This window comes from Tupaia chinensis, unplaced genomic scaffold (assembly GCF_000334495.1).
Source record: "Tupaia chinensis unplaced genomic scaffold, TupChi_1.0 Scaffold000048_1, whole genome shotgun sequence".
Classification (NCBI taxonomy): Eukaryota; Metazoa; Chordata; class Mammalia; order Scandentia; family Tupaiidae; genus Tupaia; species Tupaia belangeri.
The window spans coordinates 8,758,601-8,779,338 of record NW_006159506.1 but is presented as its reverse complement, the minus strand read 5'-3'; the positions used below and the strand labels follow the sequence as shown (position 1 = coordinate 8,779,338).

At 46.0% G+C, this 20,738-nt stretch overlaps 1 protein-coding gene across 4 annotated transcripts; it reads right to left on the bottom strand.

The window, feature by feature from the left end:
- Positions 1–4,948: 4,948 nt before the first annotated feature.
- RPP40 (ribonuclease P/MRP subunit p40) lies at positions 4,949–19,042 on the bottom strand. Of its 4 annotated transcripts, XM_027774969.1 has the most exons (9): positions 18,897–18,988; positions 18,367–18,534; positions 17,124–17,268; positions 14,245–14,313; positions 12,534–12,629; positions 10,495–10,620; positions 8,228–8,426; positions 7,448–7,582; positions 4,949–5,170 (listed from the first exon to the last, which is right to left on the bottom strand). In XM_027774969.1, the coding sequence occupies exons 3-9, from the start codon at positions 17,209–17,211 to the stop codon at positions 4,972–4,974; spliced, it is 912 nt and encodes a 303-aa protein (XP_027630770.1). In that variant the 5' UTR covers positions 17,212–17,268; positions 18,367–18,534; positions 18,897–18,988; the 3' UTR covers positions 4,949–4,971. The 4 variants fall into 4 exon arrangements, with proteins under 4 accessions (XP_027630770.1, XP_027630762.1, XP_027630765.1 ...); XM_027774961.1 differs by lacking the exon at positions 18,367–18,534 and having other exon boundaries at positions 18,897–19,042; XM_027774964.1 differs by lacking the exon at positions 18,367–18,534 and having other exon boundaries at positions 8,228–8,420; positions 18,897–19,042.
- Positions 19,043–20,738: the final 1,696 nt, after the last annotated feature.

Here is a 20,738-nt window from a genome sequence, read left to right as displayed (position 1 = left end):
AATACCAGATACAGTGTGTGTGAAAGAGGAAGGTTTGAGGAAGGACATTTAGAAGAAAAATAGGGAGGCAAAGCATTAATGGGACAAAGAAATGTGGTATTATCTGTTGAAGATATTTTATAGTTTTATCAACTGTACTGGGGAGAAATGTTTACCTGTTGAAATATTAATTTTGCAAGCTAAATAATGTGATTGAATGTATAAAAGAAAATGAAATAAAAAATAAATCGATAAATAAAAGAGAAAGAGAGTTAAGGAATTTGCATGTCAGTGAAGCAATCATTTCAACAATTTAATTCAGCTGGAAAGAAGGAGATTTGTTTGTATCGTTAGTTTGTATACGTTCGTGCTTTGCTTTTCCACGAATGGTATCCTGTGTCTAAGCTAAATAGCAGACTGTTGGGTGCTATAATTCACGGTACTCCGTCTCTGATACATAGCCTGGCCCTTCCCTGCAGAAGCTGGAATGCTGGGAATCCTTCCAATGTGTATGTAAGTGAACCCGAAGCATTCTCGTGTCTATGCCTCAGAGGTCCAAGTGCTTAAAGAAAGAAAAATTAAAAATTTTTAAAAAAGCAAGCAAGAAAGAAAAAGCGAAACAAACAAAGGGGAGGTGGGGGTGGTCGAGCAATGAGATTCCAGAAAATTCTGAATGAAAACAGCAGCTGCTTAATGGAATGGCTTTGCAAACTACAGATGATTGCTCACTGACCGTCATGGGTTTTGGCAAGAGCACTCAAAAATCCTTGTCGAAGGATTCAAACACAGCAACGGAAAGTAATGAAAAGCCTTGAACCAAGGGGCTGGATCCAGCTCACCTGGAGCCCCAGTGCCCAGTCCAGCGCATCTCAGCCTCACGCCTATTTAGCTATGACTGAGGACGCTCAAGTCCCAGAGTCTGCAGAAAGCTCCACTTGAGGGCAGCTCTGGCTTCAACAGAACTTGACTGACCTTGTGTTATCCTGGGACCGGGTAATCTGATGCCCACTGCTCAGAGCCAGTCTTGGCTCTGGTGGCCTGGGGAGTGTCTGCCTAATTTCTCAAATGGGCTGGCAGACTATCGCGGGTGCCAGCTCTTTGATGGAATAGACTTTGGACATGAATCAAATATTTAAATGGATGTTTTCCTTCTCTGGCAGGACCATTCCAGCCAGACCTGTCAAGTTGTTTTTATATAAGATTTGGGGCTCCTTGAAATGAGCATTTTTCTTTTTGAAGATGCCTGGGGCAAGGCCCTGGCTGCATTTGAAAGTCCTGAGGCTGCTAGTCAGGCCTCAGAGAGCCAGAAAGGAGACAGTGCACCTCAGCTAACCCCCTTGGCCGAAAGTATACTTATTAGAAACCAATTTATTTGCCTGCGGGCTCCACGTGGTTATACATTATTTAAGCAACAGGTCTTGGGTTTATGCCAGGAAGCAACGTACCGTCTTCTATTTTTCAAAAGAGGAATAAGACACATTCATTCAGTTCTGCTGCTTTTTTAGCTTCCTGGGATAAATGAAAGTAAGAATGTATTTAAGAACATCCTATCATGCTGGGAAATATCTCTCTCGATGAAAACAGATAGCCCGATTCTCTTTGAAAAATGACATTTTGTGAAAGGAATTTTTTTACCCATCAATTTACCTGAGATATTTCCAGATATTTCAGAGGGGCCCCCTTCCTCCCTCCACCTTTCAAAGAGAGAATGAAGGAATACAAAGTTCCTTGCCCACGGTTTGATCCAGACGCTGGCCTGCAGCACAGGTCTCCATGCCTGGCTGGTTACTGATACCAGGTCTCTAGTGGAAGAATGTTTCTAGAAAGCTGCGGGAGTAGGGACCAGCAGTTAGCATAATGGCTATGTTGCTGGACTCCCATGTAGTCGACCGCAGTTTGAGTCCCAGACAGGGTGGCTTAAACTCACACCAGGCGCGTGTGCGTGTGTGCCCAAGATCCCGAGAGGAGAATGGAGGAAAAGGGATTGTGGCGTGGCCATCCCCCCTGGGAGAGTGATTTCTCCCTTTCTGTCTCTCTGTCTCTTTGTCTCTCTCTGTCTTTCTGGCAAGCGCACACACCCTGTAGCGAAAACCTCTCCAAAAAAGAAAAAAGAAAGCTGCAGGAGTTTGGTGAGTTTGGGCCGCTGAAGTCCAAGGAACCTTATGGCCAAAGTCCCACTGCACCTCTTGGCAAAGGCAGGTGAGACATTTCCTTCCGGGATAGGACCGAGGGTGGAACCCTGCTTCTCTCTGTCCTGCCAGCCTAGCGGCTCCGCTATTGCCCTGAGGCTCCACCTCAGCAGCCAAGCCAGTCTACTGCCTTTCATCCAGCGTGCTACTTCTCCTCCCATCTTCCCTCACGGGGTCTGGCAGGAGCTGAGTTTCTATGGCCGCTCTTTCTCTGTCATGTAATGCCAGTATGCACATGCCAATATCCCCTTTCATCTGACCACCGACTGCCTGGTGTGCGTGTCAGCTACCAGGCTAAGGATCAGCCCCTGCTGTGTGTACAGGGAAGGTTTCCGTCTTAGCACAGCCAAGCACACATCAGATGCTGAATCAGACAGCTCAGAGCAAATCCCAGAGTTGAGGGGCCCTAGCACCTCAATGTGCGCCCTCTGTTCCATAAAAGAAGCATTGTCTTAAATGGATGGTGTGACCCTGCCAGATGGTGCAATCTTTAGCATACTGGACGACAGTGCTGGAAGCCACATGACAGGAAGGGGATTGTGGCATGACCGGACCCTGTCAAGTGTTATTTCTCTCTTTCTCTACCTCATACAAGTAGTTCATGTGTTCTCTATCATTATTAAAAATAAAAAATAAATAAAATAAATTAAAAAACATGGGCTGTGGAATCTGTATACTGGCAAGTGACACTCAGTGGAGGGTGTGACCTGTGAACTGCTCATTTCTTTTTATTTTTTTAAAGAATTATTTTATCTAACTTTATTTATTTATTTACATATTTTAATTAGACCAGGTAGGGGCACAGAGAGAGAGAGAGTGAGAAAGCGAGCTGCCAGGATTGGGACTCTATCTGTGGTCGGCCATGTGAGAATCCAGTGCCCTTAACCACCATGCCACCTGCCGGTCCCCAACTGCTCATTTCTATGCACTGTGGAAAGTGCCATGGCAGAAAGAGCTCAAGATGGATGGAACCCCAATGAGAAATGTCTACCCGAGGTGAGGGTGCTGGGAGAGGTTCCCAGAGGGCTGACGGGGTTGACTCCTAGAAGATTAGCCAGGCCAAGGATGCCACATGCCAGGCCTGGAGGCCATGAGAACAGGGAAGAGTTTGTCATCAGTGAGGAGAGCGAGTGTCTAAGAAAGCTTGGTGTCTGAAACATTAAGTGACATGTTGCCTAGAGATGATTGTGGGAGGCTGTGCACCAGCGAATATTGCCGGTTTTTCAGAAAGCAAACAATTACACAATGCCAAAAGCCATGATTGGCTTCCCTTCAAAACCTCACCTTCAAAACCATACTCTGATTGGCCACTAGAATCCCTCAGATTTGCATATCTGGCACCTCATGATTGGTCCACAAAGCAACCAATCATAACCCACCTTTTACAACCAATCACGGCCCACCAGCATGTATATAACCACAATCCCTGGCCCACAATCGCCAGACAATCCTGAAGAGTTGTAACACCGCGTCGTCTCCAGATGACCCTGAAGAGTTGTGACACCACGTCGTCTCTGGACAACCCTGAAGAGCAGTAACACTGGGTCGTCTCCGTGCTGCCCACAATAAACGGACGACCCTGAAGAGCTGTAACACTGTGTTGTCTCTGTGTTGTAACACTGCGCTACTCGTCCCGGCTCTCACTCCTTCCCTCAGGAAACATGTTCAACTGTCCCCCCGGGTCGGGACATCTGGCTAAGGGTTTCAGGGTAATGTTTTTTCCACTTAGGTCCTTCACAAACTATGATCATCCATTCTTTCACTTTTGCTATATATCCAACACTACAATTTTGGGTTTAAACAACTATCTTTTAAACTGGTTTATAGGGCCAATGGTGGCATGGCGAATAGGGCAGCTAGAGCCCACACGGTCAGCTCCACAGTTTGTCTCAGACCTAGCAGCTTCAAAAACATGTCAGGTGCAGGGACCAGCAGTTAGCATAATGGCTATTTCGCTGGACTCCCATGTAGTCGACCGTGGTTTGAGTGCCGGACCCAGTGGCTTAAACTCACGCTGGGCGCATGCCCAAGATCCTGAGAGAAGAATGGAGAAGAGATTGTGGCATGGCCATCCCCTCGGGGGGGTGATTTCTTGCTTTCTGTCTCTCTATCTTTCTATGTCTGTCTGGTGAGAGTACGCGCCCTATAGCATTTTTTTTTAATTAAAACAAAAACAAAAACAAAAAAAAACATGTCAGGTGCATGTGCGTATGTGCCCAAAAATATCCAAAGGAGGGAGAGATGGAGAAGGGACTGCAGTGTGACCATGCCCCGTGGGGAGAGGGAAGGTGCTTTCTCTTTCTTTATATTGTGTTTTAAGTCTTGGTAGGATTCTTGTACCCACTGTTTCTGGGAGCTCTTACCTATTTTATGTGTGTGAGGTGTTTTTTTTTTTAATATAAATGTATATTCCTTAAAACTATTAAGTCATCAGAAACATCATGACATATATTTTTGTTTTTCTATACAAAAAATGTGTCATGACTTTTCCAAAATACAACATCTTAACAGCAGTTAAGTACTCTGTAGAGGGGGCTAGATCCAACACTACCCTGACCAGGTTCAAATCCCAGGCCCAGCGACAATACACTGAAGGTACATACCATGCCCGGGATCCTAACAGGATGGAGATTAGAAGAGAGGGGGTTGCAATATAACCTGGCTCTTGGGAGATGTTTTCTCTCTCTCTTTCACGCACTTGTATGTGTACACGCTCTGACAAATAAAGAAAACATGTTTTTCTAAACTAGAAATATGGAAACAAACGGACATAAACAAAGTTGAGTCTAAATTTTGTATTTTTTTATGGTGGACAGTCATCATTTGCCCCAACAGCCATCTGAAGCCAATAGTCCTGATTATTAAAAATCACAAAGTTGTATAAATGTTCTCCTCCTTTTTGAAAGCCATGTTCATTTTCTCTCCACGAAACAGGGCTGTCTGCAAAGCCTTGAACCGACAGCGTAACCCACGGAGCTAACTTTGGTTCATTGAAGTAGTGACTGAAAGAGAAAGATCATTCTTAACAAACGAAGGGGGAGAGCTGTCCACAATTTTAAAGAACTTATTCAGGATACGTGAGATTTCTGATTTTCTAATGAAGCTTGGATTATACCTTTATTTGTAAAAATTAGGAGATACGGACTAATATCTTGATACTACATTGTGAATTCAATAATGTGACTATACAGTACACAAAAGAAACTTCAGGGGAACCAGCAGTTAGCGTAATGGCTATGTCGCTGGACTCCCACGTAGTCGACCGCGGTTCGTGTCCCGGACCCGGTGGCTTAAAACTCACTCCAGGCGTGTGTGCGTGCGTGCCCAAGATCCCAAGAGGAGAATGGAGGAGAAGGGATTGCGGCATGACCATCCCCCCTGGGGGGTGATTTCTCGCTTTCTGTCTCTAAGTCTCTCTCTGTCTGGCGAGCGCACGCGCCCTACAGTGAAAATCTCTCAAAAAAAAAAAAAAAAAAAAAAACTTCAGTTGTTCTTACCCTCATTCTGAAAAATCCCTTAAGTCTAAAAGAATCAAAAACAAAAACAAAAGTGTATAAGAATAGTTTTCCTGGGGCTGGCAGGTGGCATGGTGGTAAAGGGTGCTGGACTCCCACATGGCTGACCACAGTTCGAGTCCCGGACCTGGTGGATTACTTTCTCACTTTCTCTGTCTCTCTCACCAAATTAAAATAAATAAGCAAATAAAATAAATACAGTTAAAATAAAATAAAAAAAAGAATAGTTTTCCTTCCATTAAGAGCACTGTTTTCAAAGTCTCTGTTAACTGAAACACAGAATAATTCACCAGATTTCTAACAATCCATCCTTCTTACTAAAGAAAATCAATGTACTAAACTAATAAACATGAAAAAGGATGTTATATTTAAAAAGGAAACCAGCCTGGCCAGGTGGTAAAGTCTGTAGCTTACTGGACCATAGTGTTGGAAGCCACGTGCCAGCTCTCGGTTCAGATCCCTGGGTTGGCTTGAAAACAAGTGTACCCAGGATACCAAGGAGCTGGAGAGCTGAAGAAAAAGGGGTCACAGTGTGATGAGACCTATCAAAAGTACCTCTCTCACACACACATGCATGTGCTTTCTAACATTAAAAAATGAAAAAATAATAATGATAATAAAAAGGAAAATCCTCAAGAGTTAAATCTAGGCATTGGATTTTTGGTTTTGGAGAGGTTTTTGCTATAGGGCGCGTGCGCTTGCCAGACAGACAGAGAGAGACAGAGAGACAGAAAGCAAGAAATCACCCCCCAGGGGGGATGGCCACGCCGCAATCCCTTCTCCTCCATTCTCCTCTTGGGATCTTGTGCATGCACGCACACGCGCCCGGTGTGAGTTTTAAGCCACCAGGTCTGGGACACGAACCACAGTCGATTACATGGGAGTCCAGCGACATAGCCATTATGCTAACTGCTGGTCCCTGTGATGCTCAATTCTTTTCTACCCCATTTTGAAAAAACATATTTTGCAGAGCTCAAATACTTCAACAGGTCATAATTTGCCCCAAAGTTTGTTGCGTTTTTAAGTGATGATAGAACTTAAAACGGCCTATGGAAGCAGAACAAGTAAAACAAGCAGTTTGCTTTCAAGACGCATATTCAAGCTCCTATTGTATAAGGACACGTACTTGGCAACAGAACTTTCCAATCAGCAAGGATAAGATGCTATTTAAGATGACAAGGTTGGGGCCGGATGATGGTGCGGCAGTAAAACGTGACACCCTGGGAGGGATTACCCACGTGGGAAGGTCACTGGTTTGCAGCCCGAGACCTCTCTGAGTACTCCAAGCACACATGTGCCCATGAGCCAGGCTGGCTGGGGGTGATGGCAGCACTGAGACGCTATCAGGGGTGCTGTATCTCTGTCTCCTTTTACTCACAGAAGAAAGAAATAAACTGTATAGGGGCTGGCAGGTGGCGCAGTGGTTAAGGCCGCTGGACTCCCACATGGCCGACTGTGGTTCGAGTCCCAGACCTGGCAGTGTGCTTTCTCACTTGCCCTCTCTCTCTTTTTCTCTCTCTCTGGTCAAATTGAAATAAATATATAAATAAATTAATAAAGTTGAATAAAACAATTCTTTAAAAAAAATCAAAAACCAAACTGTATCAACAACAAAAGATGGTAATATTACTACACTTTGGGCCTAAGCAAGGGAAGAAAGGAGAAATGGTGGGGAGGGTGTGCTGCAAGGTGGAACACCAGCACTGCCCTGACGTGCCACGGTGCCACCGAGAAGCAAGGGATAAGAGGCGAAAGAGTTCTCACCACAGTCGTTCCAGGAGGAGACAGATCTTCTCTGGCAGTATGAAGCCAGTGATTGTACACAAATGCGCTTTTGCCACAATTGTGCTTGGCTGAGGACAGCAATAGGTTGAGATGAAGCTACTAGGCTCATTATTTCTGTCAAAAAAAAAAGAAAAGAAACAAAACACATTTCTATCTACTACAGGATCACGTTCCAAGTATTAAACACCCATCAAAAACAAGAAGCAGTGGGACCAGCAGGTGGCATAAAGGTTACGTCACTGGAATCCCATGTAATCAACTGTGGTTCAAGTCCCGCACCCAGAGGTTTAAAACTCATGCCGGGCGCGTGTGTGTGCATGCCCAAAATCCCAAGAGAAGAATGGAGGAGAAGGGACTGTGTTGTGGCCATCCTCCCTGGGGGGGGTGATTTCTCACTTTCTGTCTCTCTGACAAGCACACACACCCTATAGCAAAAAAACTCTTAAAAAAAAAAAAAACAACAACAACAAGTGGACCCAGCTGCAGTAGCAGAGCTGGGGGGCACGGTTCTGCTACATGAGAGGCCGTGTGGAAGACTGCGGTTTGCATTCTGGTCAACCTGAGTAGAGCATGTGCCAAGTGCCCATGATTCTGACTGGCTAGGAGGCTGGAGAGGGGGAAATCACAGTGTGATAAAAACCCAAGAAAGCTGCTCCCCACCCAACACAAAAGACATAAAATAAACTTACGAAACAACCAACAAAATACAAGAAGCAAACTGCCAGAGCCCTACCAAACCCAGAGAGCTCAGATACCTACAGGTCCACGTTACTGAAGACGGCGCCAAGCCAGTCAAAGAGCTCTGGAGCACTGCAGGACGCCTCCGGCTCTCCGCTGAGCGCGTTGCTCTGTAGCACGGGGCACTGGAGATCTCTCAATGTGCTCAGGGCTACTTTTGGTTGATGCTCTTGAATTTGGTAACTGGAAAAGTATGACATCATTGTTGATTCTTCTGCACCTTAAAACACACCATGTAAGGTCACTGGCATATTGTAAACAAGTTTGGTTAGTCCCTGAAACTCCCCCATTCCCATCTGAGAGCTCTGAGAATCAGGTGGGGTTAAGTGAGAAAGACACTACGCAAGGCTGTGTTCAAATTACAATCATTTACACTTGCTGTCAGCACTAAAACATTGTTTTCACTCTTACCCTAGAAAAGCTTAATACTGGGACCAGCAGTTAGCATAATGGCTATGTCACTGGACTCCCATGTAGTCAACTGCAGTTCGCATCCCGGACTCGGTGGCTTAAAACTCACGCTGGGCGCATGTGCGTGCGTGCCCAAGATCCCGAGAGGAGAATGGAGGAGAAGGGATTGCGGCGTGGCCATCCTCCCTGGGGGTGATTTCTCGCTTTCTGTCTCTCTGTCTCTGTCTGTCTGGTGAGCACATGCGCCCTATAGCAAAAACCTCTTTAAAAAAAAAAAAAAAAGCTCAATACTTTCAGGTCAGACCCATAATAGTTTCAAAGCCTGGACTAAGAGAAAAATTTCAACTTCATACATAAAACCAAAGACACTCAGATGAGTGAGACTGGTGAACGCTAAAAAGGAGCATATTTGCACGATCTCTTTTTCTTTTTTTAGAGATTTTTGCTACAGGGTGCATGTGCTAGCCTGAGACAGAATGCAAGAAGTCACTACCTGGGGAGATGGCCACACCACAATCCCTTCTCTTCCATTCTCATCTCAGGATTTTGGGCACGCACGCACACATGCCCAGCATGAGTTTTAAGCCGCCAGGTCCAGGATTCAAACTACAGTTGACTATGTGGGAGTCTGACAATGTAACGATTACACCATCTGCTGGTCCCCTTTTTCACAATCTCTATGAAGGAGCTAGAAGAATGAGGATAGAACTGAACTGATGACAGAATCTCACACAAGTTTACCTTTGGAAACTCAGTAAACTCCAGAGTGTCATTTTCTTTTGGGGATGGGGGTGGGGAGGTTTTTGCCATGGGTCCCATGTGCTTGCCAGAAAGACAGAGAGACAGAAAGCGAGAAATCACCCCCCAGAGGGGATGGCCACGCTGCAATCCCTTCTCCTCCATTCTCCTCTTAGGATCTTGAGCACGCACGCACACATGCCCACTATGAGTTTAAGCCACCAGGTCCGGGACTCGAACCGCAGTTGACTACATGGGAGTCCAGTGACATAGCCATTATGCTAACTGCTGGTCCCTCAGATGGGCCTATTTTTAAAATGGACCTCACTGATTCCCTATCCTCTAAAACAAAGTACTACCCCATCATAATTCCTGATGAGTTGATGCATTAATCTTGGGATGAGCCAAGATATCCTTCTAAAGGATCAACGTGCATGGCAGTTATAAGCAGATTAAAATATCCGACAAGTGGGGACCAGCAGGTGGTATGGTGGTTAAGGTGCTGGACACTCCCACATGGCCGACTGCGGTTCAAATCCCGGACCTGGTGGCTTGCTTTCTCACTTTCCCCCTCTCTCTCTCTCTCTGAGTATCTCTCTCTGGTCAAATTAAAATAAATCAATGAATAAATAAAATTAAATAAATAATTATTTTAAAAAATCTGATGAGTAAACACTAAAGTAAATTTAGTGTTCTAATCAGCTAAAAGTTACAACAAATTTAATCTGAGTTTCAAAGCCATGCCTGAGTAAATACCCTGTAATAATGAACAAACAGATCGTGTACATAACAGGTGGTGTTATCTTGAAATAGGAAAGCCAAGACTGTTTGAGGTAACCTGGAGGGAAGAAAGGAGAGAAATCCATAATTTAGCTACTCTGAAGACACCCTCGATATCTCCCGATCTACATACAGACCTAGGAGATCGGGCAGATGGCTTGCAGGCCTAGACTATCCTAACTATAGTGTGCAGTGACATCTGAGAGGACAAAGCAGCTTTCTTAGTAACGTCTACCCACCGAGGTTCACAATGTCCCTCAACCATAGTGGTGAACCACCATTCGATCCTCCGTTACGCCTCTTTAATTAAAAATTAGATTTCGAAATCACTGTATCACTGCATCACTTATTTTCCATACCTGCGTTATGCCGAGCTAAAAGAAAATCGAATTTCAATGGCTTCTTTTCTTTGAGGGACCAAGATGTTCTTCCATACTTCTTAGAATCCGGGTTATTGGACAAATCCATCAAATCAATGGAAACAACTTAAGAAGTGGAGAAAAAAAAAGAATATGAATATCATTCATAAGTACACAGCTTGTAATCAGAAGTTTGGGAATTTTCTTTTTTCTTTTTGAGAGGTTTTTGCTATAGGGCGCGTGCGCTCGCCAGAGAGACAGAGAAAGACAGAGAGACAGAAAGCGAGAAATCACCCCCCAGGGGGATGGCCACGCTGTAATCCCTTCTCCTCCACTCTCCTCTTGGGATCTTGGGCACACACGCACACGTGCCCAGCGTGAATTTAAGTCACCAGGTCCAGGACTCAAACCACAGTCGACTACATGGGAGTCCAGCGACATAGCCATTACACTAATTGCTGGTCCCAGAAGTTTGGGAATTTTTTATAGATAGTACAAATGATTTTGTTCTCAGATTCCCTTCTTTTTGCACCAAATCAAAAACAACCCCTTGGTGGGTATTTCTAACATTAATAACAATAATATATACATATTTTTTTTTAAGTTTCTGCTATAGGGCATGTGTCTTTGCCCGAAACGAACAGAAAGAGAGAGGGAAAGTGAGAAATCAACCAGAAGGGAATGGTCACACTGCAATCCCTTCTCCTCATTCTCCTCTCAGGATTTTGGGCATGCACACACCCATGCCCGGTGTTGTTCAAGCTGCTTAGTCTGGGACTCAAACCACACAGCCATGTAGGATACAGTTGCCTTGACCTCCAGCCACCTGCTAGCCCCAAGACACATGTTTATACTGTATATATTCCTAGGTCATAGGACAGAGGTCCTTAAGGGTCAATACTGAGGCTGGCAGGTTGTGTGGTGGTTAAGGAACTGGACTCCCACATGGCCGACCGCGGTTTGAGTCCCGGACCTGACGGCTTACTTTCTCACTTTCCCTCTCTCTTACTCTGTCCCTCTCTGGTTAAATTAAAATAAATAAAGTTAAATAAAAAATAAGAAAAAAGGTCAATACCTATCTACCTGAGGTTATAGCCTTAATTATCAATGTCTAAGCCAGACACTGTGAGCAGAACTGTTTTCTTCACTCACACTTGCAATTCTACCCCAATCATAAAGACTTGGGGTAATCAAAGGAAATTCTCAACACGTTGTAGGTGCCAAATGGTGACACAGGAGTAACACAGGGCTCTGTAATGAGCAGGTCCCAAGTTTACACCCCAAGGTTTTCCTGAAGTTACCAGGTGCCCACACATCCCTGTGATCTGGACTGGCTGAGGCCTGGGGTGAACTGTGGTGTGAAGACCCTGTCAGGGTGCCTGTCTATCTCTCTCTCTCAAAGATTAAGAAATAAATAAAAACTTAAAAAAAAAAAAAAAAGAGAAGTTGTAGATTCCTATCTTGTATTGTAATTTGAATTGTTGACCCCAAACATGCACATCTAATACAAAAGTCCAATTCTATAATTTTTATATAAAATACAGAAGACAGTTGAAGAGAAAGAGATTCACCAGTACCATCTTGTCCTCTGTGAAGCCCAACCAACAACTCCCTGAGTCAGAAGTCTTAAAGACAAGAAAAAGTCCTGAGCCCAGCAGTTAGCGTAATGGCTATGTGGCTGGACTTCCATGTAGTCGACCGCGGTTTGCGTCCCAGACCTGGTGGCTTAAACTCACGCCAGGCGTGTATGCGTGCATGCCCAAGATCCTGAGAGGAGAATGTAGGAGAAGGGATTGCGGCGTGGCCATCCCCCCTGGGGGGTGATTTCTCACTTTCTGTCTCTATGTCTGTCTGGCAAGAGCATGCGCCCTATAGCAAAAACTCTCAAAACAAAAACAAAAACAAAAACAAAAAAAGACAAGAAAAAGTCCTATTTTTCTGACCAAAGAGATCAGAGGTAATTCAAGCCATTCAAATGTAAATTGCTACGGGGATATTATTGAATTGTTAGAAATGGACAGAGCACACATAATACTTACTAAATTTCATAACTTTTCTGCCAGAATACCGAGATGGATGACCCTGAAGTCCAGTTTCTTCATAAGTATCTTTATCCAATGACAAAATTAATTTCCCTATAAATCAAATAAATAATAGGTCCAATAAGAGAAGCTAAAAATATGACTTGTGTTCTCAGAGTAAAAGCAAGCAAGGCTTGCTTTTTATCAGTATAAGAAACGGCACGCAAGAATCTTATTTATAGTACAAAGACATTATTTCATTATCATAGAAGGCTGTTGCAGTAGTGAAACCAGACCATCTAAATTTCTATTAAAGAAGGAATCGGGAGGCTGGATAGTGACACAATGGTAAAATATGATGCTTTTTGACACTGACTCGTGAGAGGGTCCTGGGTTCATATCCCAAGCCCTCCCTGAGTATGCCAGACATGCATGTGCCCATGATCTGAGGACAGGGCAGGCTGGATTTTGGTGTCAAGATCCTATGGAGGGGGGACCAGCAGTTAGCATAATGGCTATGTTGCTGGACTCCCACGTAGTCGACCGTGGTTCGAGACCTGGACCTGGTGGCTTAAACTCATGCCAGGCACATGTGTGTGCGTGCCCAAGATGCCGAGAGGAGAATGGAGGAGAAGGGACTGCGGCGTGGCCATCCCTCCTGGGGGGTGATTTCTCACTTTCTGTCTCTCTGTCTCTCTGTCTGTCTGGCGAGCACACACGCCCTATAGCAAAAACCTCTTCAAAAAATAAATAAATAAAAGATCCTATCGGGGGTGCATGTCTTTCTCTCACTCATGGAAGAAAGAAACTTAAAAAAAAAAAAAAGAAATCATTAAACCAATCACTGTATATTTGTTATTCCCAATATCTTTGAGACATCAAGAGAAGTAAGTTAGTACTGTAAGTACTACGTGGAAAGATGTCTGCAACATATAGGTTAGAGAGAAAAAATATTGAGGGGACCAGCAGTTGGCATAATGGCTATGCTGCTGGACTCCCACACAGTCAACTATGGTTCGAGTCCCGGACCCAGTGACTTAAACTCAAGCTGGGCACGTGTGCATGCATGTCCAAGATCCCGAGAGAAGAATGGAGGAGAAGGAATTGTGGCATAACCATCCTCCCTGGGGAGTGATTTCTCTCTTTCTGTCTCTCTGTCTGTCTCTTTCTTTCTGGCGAGCACATGCGCCCTATAGCAAAACCCTCTTCAAGAAAAAAAAATTGAGAAAAAAACACAACCTTTTTATGTGAATAAATTCATAGAAAATGTCTGGAAAAATAAATAACAAACTACTTAACAATAGTTGCTTCTAAGAAGGGGAGCGAATGGTGTAGCGATTACATGGCTGGACTCTCTAATGGCTGACCACAGTTCGAATCCTGGATCTGGTGGCTTGAAAAATCATACCGGGAATGTGTGCATCTGCCCAAGATCCTAGGAGGAGAATGGAGGAGAAGGGACTGCGGCATGGCCATTCCCCGTTGGGGAAGATTTCTCACTTTCCCTTTCAGTGTCTCTCTTTGGTGAGTGTACACACCTTAAGGCAAAAACCTCCTTAAAAAAAAAAAAAAAAAAAAGTGGAGTGAGTTTGGAGGACAGGGGATACCCAGAAGGACATACACTAGATCTGTATGAATTGTTTCTTTGTTTTTGTTTTTAATAATATGCATTTCTTTTATAATTAAAGAAAGCAAAAAATGGAAAAAAAAAAAAAAAGAGTATTGTTACCATTTGGTAGCAGGGCCACAGTATTGTCTTCATCAATATTTGTATTGTACGTCAGTGCATAGCATGAACCTAGAAGACGAAGTCCAGAGGAGCAATTAAGACAAAGGAAAAGAAATCACACCTGCAAAACGCTAGTGGATTATTTCCACATAACGAATCCCCCAAAATGTCATGGTCAGCATCCACCACTGCTCCAGCTCCCTCAGTAAACCTAACCAGCCAAGGGTCAGCCGGGGCTCCCAGAAGACTGTGCTCTAGCTCGTTCACTCCCCCATGGGGAGCTATTCGTGCACATTTACTATGATCACGTAGAAAATGGACTCAGAGTGGAACACGTAGCCTCGGGGATGCCAACAGACAGAGAACACCGGCGAAGTACACACCTAACAGGCGGGAGTCCAGGAAAATAACAAAGCTCCTCAACCTCTCCAAGCCTGTTTTCTTACCTCTTCAACGGGGAGCATAGGCCTCATTCACTGAGCTGTTGCAAGGGTTAAATCGGGTAAGATATTTAAAAGTGCCTGCTAGAAGGAGCAGTCATATTATGGACAAAGTAGCATCTGACTTCAAAAGAGATAAAAAGGATAACGTTGACGAGGCCAAAGGCAAGAGCACCAGCTTCATAAGCAAGCCCAGCTGGAATGAGGGGTTCTAAGTAACTAGACACAGCTTCCCTAGAGAGGAGGAAAGGGGGGGTGTGTCACAACAAGGTAAGCACATTGCTTCTTTTTTTTTTTAAAGAATTAGTTGGGACCAGCAGTTAGCGTAATGGCTATGTCATTGAATTCCTATGTAGTCAACCGTGGTTCAAGTCCTGGACCCGGTGGCTTAAACTCACGCTGGGCGCGTGTGCGTGCGTGCCCAAGATCCGAAGAGGAGAATGGAGGAGAAGGGATTGTGGTGTGGCCATCCCCCCTGGGGGCGTGTGTGTGTGTGTGTGTGTGTGTGTGTGTGTGTGATTTCTTGCTTTCTGTCTCTCTTTCTCTGTTTTTCTAGCGAGCACACGCACCCTATAGCAAAAACCTCTCCCCCCCAAAAAAGACAGAAAGAATTATTTTATTTAACTTTCTTTATTTATTCATTTTTAATTTGGCCAGAGAGGGACAGAGTGAGAGAGAGAGAGAAAGGGAAAGTGAGAAAGCAAGCTGCCAGGTCCAGGACTCGAACCACAGTCAGCCATGTGGGAGTCCAACACCCTTAACCACCACACCACCTGTGGCTCTAAGCACATGGCTTCTATAGTGACGGAGGAAGCCCTCTGAAATACAGTTTTAAACAAATGGCTCCCAGGAAATAACTGGAACGATCCAGTCAGCCCAGCAAATATGGTTGGGACTAGAATGAACGGAAGAGGGTCAGAGCCACAAAACTTAAGCAGAAGGTACCAACCCACCAGGAGCACCCACTCAGAATGGCAGCTGTGGCTGCATCAGGAGAATGCCCTCCTGTGACAGCTGCTTGTGGGGGCTCCTGAGAGCAGTGTCTTCGCAGCGACAAACCCAATAGCAGTGCACCTGAACAGAGCACGCAAGGCTTTTCTGTTAATCTTGGGGGGTTTTTTTTGGAGAGGTTTTTCGCTATAGGGCGTGTGCACTCGCCAGACAGAGAGAGACATAGAGACAGAAAGCGAGTAATCACCCCCCAGAGGAGATGGTCATGCCGCAATCCCTTCTCCTTCATTCTCCTCTCGGGATCTTGGGCACGCATACACACGCACCCGGCGTGAGTTTTAAGCCACCGGGTCTGGGACGCGAACCGATGGACTACGTGGGAGTCCAGCAACATAGCCATTACACCAACTGCTGGTTCCCTCTGTTAACCTTGTTTTAAGACGACAGATGCCCTCGTGTTACAACACCCCCACTCAACATTGGTGGGCGAGCATAACCAGAAACCACCATCTTAAAAAGGACACAAGAGGGGTCAGCAGGTGGCATAGTGGTTAAGGCGCTGGACCGTGGTTCAAGTCCTGGACCTGATGGCTTGCTTTCTCACTTTCCCTCTCTCTCTGGTCAAATTTAAAAAATAGTAATAAGGGGCTGGCAGGTGACGTGGAGGTTAAGAGCGCTAGACTTCCGTGTGGCCAACCACGGTTTGAGTCCTGGATCTGGTGGCTTGCTTTCTCACTTTCCCTCTCTCTCTCACTCTGTCCCCCTCTGGTCAAATTAAAAAATACGTAAAGTTAAATAAAATAATTTTAAAAAATAATAATAAATTGGGGCTGGCAGGTAGCGTGCTGGTTAAGGTGCTGGACTCCCACATGGCCAAACATGGTTCGAGTCCTGGATTTGGTGGCTTGCTTCCTCGCTTTCCCTTCCTCTCTCTGTCTCTCTGTGGTAAAATTAAAAGTAAGTAACAAAGTTAAGTAAAATAAATAAATCTTTTTTAAAAAGTCCTAAAAATAATAAAATTAAATAAATAATTCTTTAAAAAAATTGTTAAAAAGAGACAAGAAAGACTAGCATGAGAACACAGAGACATAGGGAGTGGCATGTGTCTCTGACCACAGACGAGCCCCCAGGCCCTATTTAAAACAAGAGAAGAACTGGCTGGTCCAAGGCTTGAAGGTAAAGTGCTGCATAAAAGAAGCCAGATCCTGCATGGTAACCATGGTTCGAATCCCCAGCCCGGACAGTCCATAACACTTCGGGCTGGAGGACTGGCAGAAGAGGACAGTAACATGACCAAACACTATGGAGGGTGCTTAGTACTCTGTCACTCTCATGTGTACAACTGCTGTAGCCGAAGGACACGGACACGGACACACACACACACACACACACACACACACACACAGAGCAAGAGCCATTGTAGTATGAAGCAGTCTCCTATATGTCTTCATCTTGCCGTGTTCACAGCTACTACACAGATTTTCTTACCTTTCTTTACAAAGGTGTTGATGAATTCGTGTGTAATTAACTCATGAAGCGGTAAATTCTTCACCACGTAATAGGGCCCCATTTCCATGACCAGGCTTTTCAGTTCTCTTGATAGTATCGCGCATTCAGGAATGAGAAATGAAACCTATCGGAACATGCAAAACACACCAGGTCTTACCATCAGGTAGATTTAACCTCCAGGTGTTCAGGAAAATGAGTAAAACTTGAGAATTGCTAACTCGTTCCCACGGGATTCTCTGGAACATAAAAATGACAGGCTACAAAACTCATCAAGCAACGAACCAATCTCAGCCAAAAACAAATGAGCCTCAAACTTTTTTGTTTTTGGAGAGGGTGCGAGCGCTTTCCAGACAGAGAGACAGACAGACAGAAAGTGAGAAATCATCCCCCAGGGGGGATGGCCACGCCACAATCCCTTCTCCATTCTCCTCTTGGGATCTTGGGCACGCACGCACACACACCCGGCTTGAGTTTTAAGCCACCGGGTGCGGGAAGTGAACCGCGGTCGACTACATGGGAGTCCAGCGACATAGCCATTACGCTAACTGCTGGTCCCAGAGCCTCAATCTTTTCATGAGATCTTGCTTGCCTTCTGCCTTTTACAATGTATTTTATGCCCTATGCCTCCCACTATTTTATTTTCAAGGAAATTCAATACAATGGAATCTCTAGATGTGTCTATCTGGGTACCGTCCTGGAATCAGTGCAACTGTCTCTTAGGGCATAAAGAATTACTCAAGGAGGGAACCAGCAGTTAGCGTAATGGCTATGTCGCTGGACTCCCACGTAGTCAACTGTGGTTCGAGTCTTGGACCGGTGGCTTAAACTCACGCCGGGCACGTGTGCGTGCGTGCCCAAGATCCTGAGAGGAGAATGGAGGAGAAGGGATTGTGGCATGGCCATCCCCCCTGGGGGGGTGATTTCTCGCTTATCTGTCTCTCTGTCTCTCTGTCTGTCTGGGGAACGCACGCGACCTATAGCGAAAAAACCTCTCCAAAAAAAAAAAATTATTCATGGACATCCCATCATGAAGCGGTTATGAAAGCCAAAGTCATGAAGGTTTCCATTTTCTAGACAAAAATTCCGCAGATCAGACGATGGGGGCTGCGGTCTTCATCTCTGATCTCTGTGATGAGCTTTGACGGGTTCCAAGTGGCCCAAGCGGTCCACATCTGGAAAGTCGGTCCACATCTGGAAAGTCGCTTTCCCAAAGCTCACACACCACTCTGCATCTTGGCCAGTCGGGCGCGAGTTACTCCAAGTGTACGATGCTGTAGTTTCTCATATACCAACGCGGTGCCCAAGAGCAGTTTGGAAAAGCAGGCGGCTTCCTGGGCCGGGGCCAGGCACCAGACTCAGGTAAGATCCAGACGTGGGAGAAGAAATCAGGCTGCAGAGGAAGGCGAGGATGGGGAGGGGAGCGAGACTCTCCCGGGTATTGGGCACTGGCGAGGTGCACGAGGCCGCACGTCGCAGCAGCCACACGGTCCTGATCCTCAGTCGGGCCGCTGCCTTCACACCCCTCCCGGGACTCATCCGCGTGCAGCAGGACCGCTGGGGACCAACGGGGACCACCGCAGGCTTGCAGCGCTCCCTTGCTCCTGCCGCGCCGGATCCCCGCGGGCCGCGCGCGCTGAGCTGTAGTCCGGCAGCCCGGTTCCTGCTCCGCTCCGCGCGACCAGAGCGGGCCCGGCTCGGGATCCAGAGCGCGCTCCCCTCACATCTGCCCCTCCCGGGGGCGGCCGGACTCACCCTGTAATTATGGTAGTGCGTCTGCACCAGATGCCGGTGGCGCGACTTGTCGTGGCCAAAGTTGGACTTTTCGCAGACGAGTAGGTGCCTGGGCACCTCCTGCAGCCGGCGCAGCATGGCCACGCTCGCCGGGATTCCTGTTAGGCCCGCCCCTCGCGGCTCCCCCCCCCGCCCCCACCGCCCCCATCCGTCCGGCGCGCGGGCATGCGCAGTGCGGTTGGGTCGCGCACTAACGGGCTGGGACGCCGGCTGCCGCTGAGTCTGCTAGTTTCTGGACAGTTTCTCAGGAGCCGGCGCAGAAGTGCCCAGATGGGTATTCGAAACCGTAATTTCACGGCCTAAAATAAAAATACCCGGTGCCTGGGAACCTGGCGCTTGCCTTTCCAGACCCACTTTCCCTCCATCCCTCGGAGCTGCTGTAAGTCCTCGGTGCGGACTTTCGGACTTGGGGTTCGCCACGGATCCCTCGGTAGACCCTTGGGCTGGCTGAACGGTCCGTACCTAGATCAGGGCCCTGAAAGGGACCGCTCCACCACTAAGGAAAAGGAGGAAAACGGACAGTGGAAAGGCCTAGTTCCTGCGTTATGCGTTCAGGATATACAGCCTTACAGTTTAGAAGCCCCCGATGGCGTTTTGGGGGACCACACCCGTGCTGCTTTTCTGACCCCTCTCACTTTCTGGTTCTGCAAGACTTCGTTGCACTATTGTGGACCTCCTCCTGGCCAGCAGCCCTACAGGCCAACAGGATCTCAGGTTCGCATTGGACCTTCTCCAAAACGTTAGGGGTTGTGTAATACACACTTTCTGCGTCTCTGCCCTGCAGTGGGACGCTCTGACAACCACTTTTAATATCCCCTTTTGAGTATTCCTTTGGAACTGCTTTTAATCATTTGTTGCTCTGGGGGATTTACAGTGGTAATTCTCTTAAGGCATTTTTATTAGTTTTTGCTGTTGACCCCAAGTGCTACATTACAAACACTTTTCTCAACCTGAAGTATGCGCAGCTCCTATTTATCTTCGGGAGGACACACAACAGTAGAATATTAGTGCTGCTTCTTCCTGGAAGATCCTTTTTACTGCCAGATTTGGAAGAAATAAAGAAATTCACCAGGTAAGTAATTTAACATGTAAGGGACCAGGTGGTGGCATAGAGGTAACACAGCTGAGCCCACATGGATGGGAAAGGTCCCGGGTTCAAGTTCTGGGTCCTCCCTGAACATCTTTAGGACGTCCAGTGGTGATCAGGTGACTGAAACTGGGGAGTAGAATGCGGTGGGAGGCCGCTGTTGAGGGTACTTCTTTCTCTTGTTTCTCCCTCTCATGGAAGAAATAAATAAACTTAAAAAATTTCTAAACTAAGACAAGACCAGAAGTCATTTGCCATTAGTAATTGTCAATAATCTGTGGCAGAAATATCAGCCTTTCTACATGAAGAAAATCTAAGAAGAACTTATCTCCTATGATTTTTTTTTTTTTTTTTTTTTAGGAGAACTGTTTATTATGTTGGCGGGCACAGAGGAGTTAACAGTCTGAATTTCTGGCCTCTCCTATGATTTTAAGTAGGAAAAATTATAAGGTATATTAAGTCAACAAAAAAACCCTACCAATTTTTTTTTTTTTACATACTTTTTTTTTGGGGGGGGGAGAGATTTTTGCTATAGGACACGTGTGCTCGCTGGAAAGACAGAGACAGAGAGACAGAAAGCAGGAAATCACCCTCCAGGGGCATGTCCATACTGCATCTCCCTTCTCCACTCTCTTCTCGGGATCTCGGGCACGCATGCACGCACACCCACCCAGTGTGAGTTTTAAGCTGCCAGGGCCGGGACTTGAACCACAGTT